The sequence below is a fragment of the Vicia villosa genome, linkage group LG2 (genome assembly GCF_029867415.1).
Source record: "Vicia villosa cultivar HV-30 ecotype Madison, WI linkage group LG2, Vvil1.0, whole genome shotgun sequence".
Taxonomy (NCBI): domain Eukaryota; kingdom Viridiplantae; phylum Streptophyta; class Magnoliopsida; order Fabales; family Fabaceae; genus Vicia; species Vicia villosa.
The window spans coordinates 221,743,079-221,745,394 of record NC_081181.1 but is presented as its reverse complement, the minus strand read 5'-3'; the positions used below and the strand labels follow the sequence as shown (position 1 = coordinate 221,745,394).

The 2,316-nt window shown below is 26.5% G+C and overlaps 1 protein-coding gene across 1 annotated transcript; it reads right to left on the bottom strand.

Annotated features, from left to right (window-relative positions):
• On the bottom strand, positions 1-1,152 carry LOC131651418 (aspartic proteinase CDR1-like). The gene has a single exon (XM_058921085.1). It carries the CDS (start codon positions 1,150-1,152, stop codon positions 1-3), a length of 1,152 nt encoding a protein of 383 aa, XP_058777068.1.
• Between the last annotated feature and the right edge of the window lie 1,164 nt (positions 1,153-2,316).

Here is a 2,316-nt window from a genome sequence, read left to right as displayed (position 1 = left end):
TCAAACCTTAGAACAATCGGTAGGTTTGAATGAGATAATATTTTTTTTGAGATCGTATCCAACCCAATAGTTTATAAGTGCCTTTTGCCCAAAGAGTCCTATATCATATTTACTTGGGTAAAAAGCGAAACATTTAACCCTCTCAGATATAGAAAAAAATACTCCATTGGAATCTAGCTTAATATCTGCGCCACTAAAATGTGCAGTAAGTACAGGAAAATTTGATTGTTGGGATGTAGTCTTATAACAAAGTTTATAGTCACCAGTATCATCTTGAAATCGTTCTAATTTAACAATTTTTTTAACTGCGGATTCCAATCTATGATAAAAATGACGTGGTAAAATAGTTAGAGTTGAGCCAGAGTCAAGTAGTATACTATGTGTAGAGGCATTTACTCCTTTATTTTTAAATCCTCTATACTTTATTCTTTTGTTGTCCACACTAAATGCTTTCAAATTTAAATAATAATAGTCTTTTTGGCCGTTTCCTATCATTTTGATCATAGGACTTGAAACAACATGATCGCCTGACACTATTGCAGCATCTCCAAAGTTTAGTTTGCTAGATAAATTAGAATTTTGATAATACACATTGTCAATTAAACAATGTGAGAACTTACCATCAATTACAGAGTCTAATTGCTTTATAAATGACGTAGGCCCCTTTCCAAAACCAATTATACCATAACTTAGACCTTTATTCTCCGATTGATTATTATTGCGTCCACATCCTATCATAATTTTAGGAAATGAGACTATAGAACCGGCGGTGGAATTCAATGTAAGAGTCTCCACACTAACATCTCCTATAGACTTTGTACCATCACCATATTCAATTTTATATTCACAAGCATCTCCATCATCCGAACAATAAGTGGATTCCACAGAATCTACAGATTTGCATGCTTTAGAAAAGCATGGAATATTTTGGTAACTTGAAGATTTTGAAGGATTGAAAATAGAAGAGCTTTGGTTGTAACATATAATATCCGACTTGCATTGAAGCCAAATAAAATTACTACCTGTATCAAAATAACCATAGACCTTAAATGGTGGGGTACCAACCAAATAACTCATAAAATATAAACCTTTAAAATCATAGAATAAAGATGACTCAAATTTCTTTTTAGTAGGAGAAAATTCTCTATTCATATAATTGGCTCGGTTGATAGAACTACGTACATCATTGAAAATACGTTGTGATTTAGTTTGTGCAAGATTGTAAAGTGGTGATTTATAAGAATCATGGTGAATGAGCTCAACACTAAAACCATTTTTTATAGCATGAGAAATAACTATTAAACAAAAAATACAAAAGAAAATAAGAATAAAAGATGAAAAATGTGACATTATGTAAAAGATTTGATTTGAATGGTTTATATTCCAATTTATATTCCTTCACTCCTTTATATAAGATGAAAATGCATATAGATGCAATGATAAAAAAAAAAAGAATATTCCTTTAAAATACAATAAATAGTCCTTTAGTTACTGATTTAATAATTTTTTGGTAAAAGAATATTCGCTTACTATTGTGCCTATTTTGAAGATTTGATTTGATTTTATACCAAAAAAAAAAATATTTGATTTGATTTTGTACTAAAAAAAAAAAGATTTGATTTGACTTTTTTAAATTAAAAGGATTTCATTTAACTTTTTTAAATGAAAAGGATTTGATTTATAGATTTCCATTTTACGTAAATTTTCAAAATGACAATATTTAGTTGTTGTCATGTCATATTATTCACGGAGATTAATATCTATTTATCTACAAATATATGTGTACAGTTAAATATTATGGTTTGGTGGGATGCATATTTAGAAAAATATATCCAGGAAAGGTATCAATATATATTAATCTTTTCTCTAAAACAATGAAACTTTGAAATTTCAATATAAATAATAATAATAATAATAATAATAATAATAAAATAATAATAATAATAATAATAATAACAATAATAATAATAATAATAATAATAATATTAATAATAATAATAATAATAATAATAATAATAATAATAATAAAATTCTAATACGAATATTTTTTTTCATTTAATAATTCAATATGTATCAACGTATTGTGTGTATTTTATGCATATTTTATAATTACAAATGTTGGGGGATAAGTTCAATTAGAACTGTTCTCTTTCTATTTCTTTATTATATTAGCCAGAGATGAAAATGCTTATAGATGACCAAGATGATGAGAACATTATAGCATAAGTTGAACATTTGTTTGATCACTTATGTATACTATTATTTGTAAATGTTAGTTTGATTGGACTTTATTCAAGAACAAAAAATGTTAGTTTG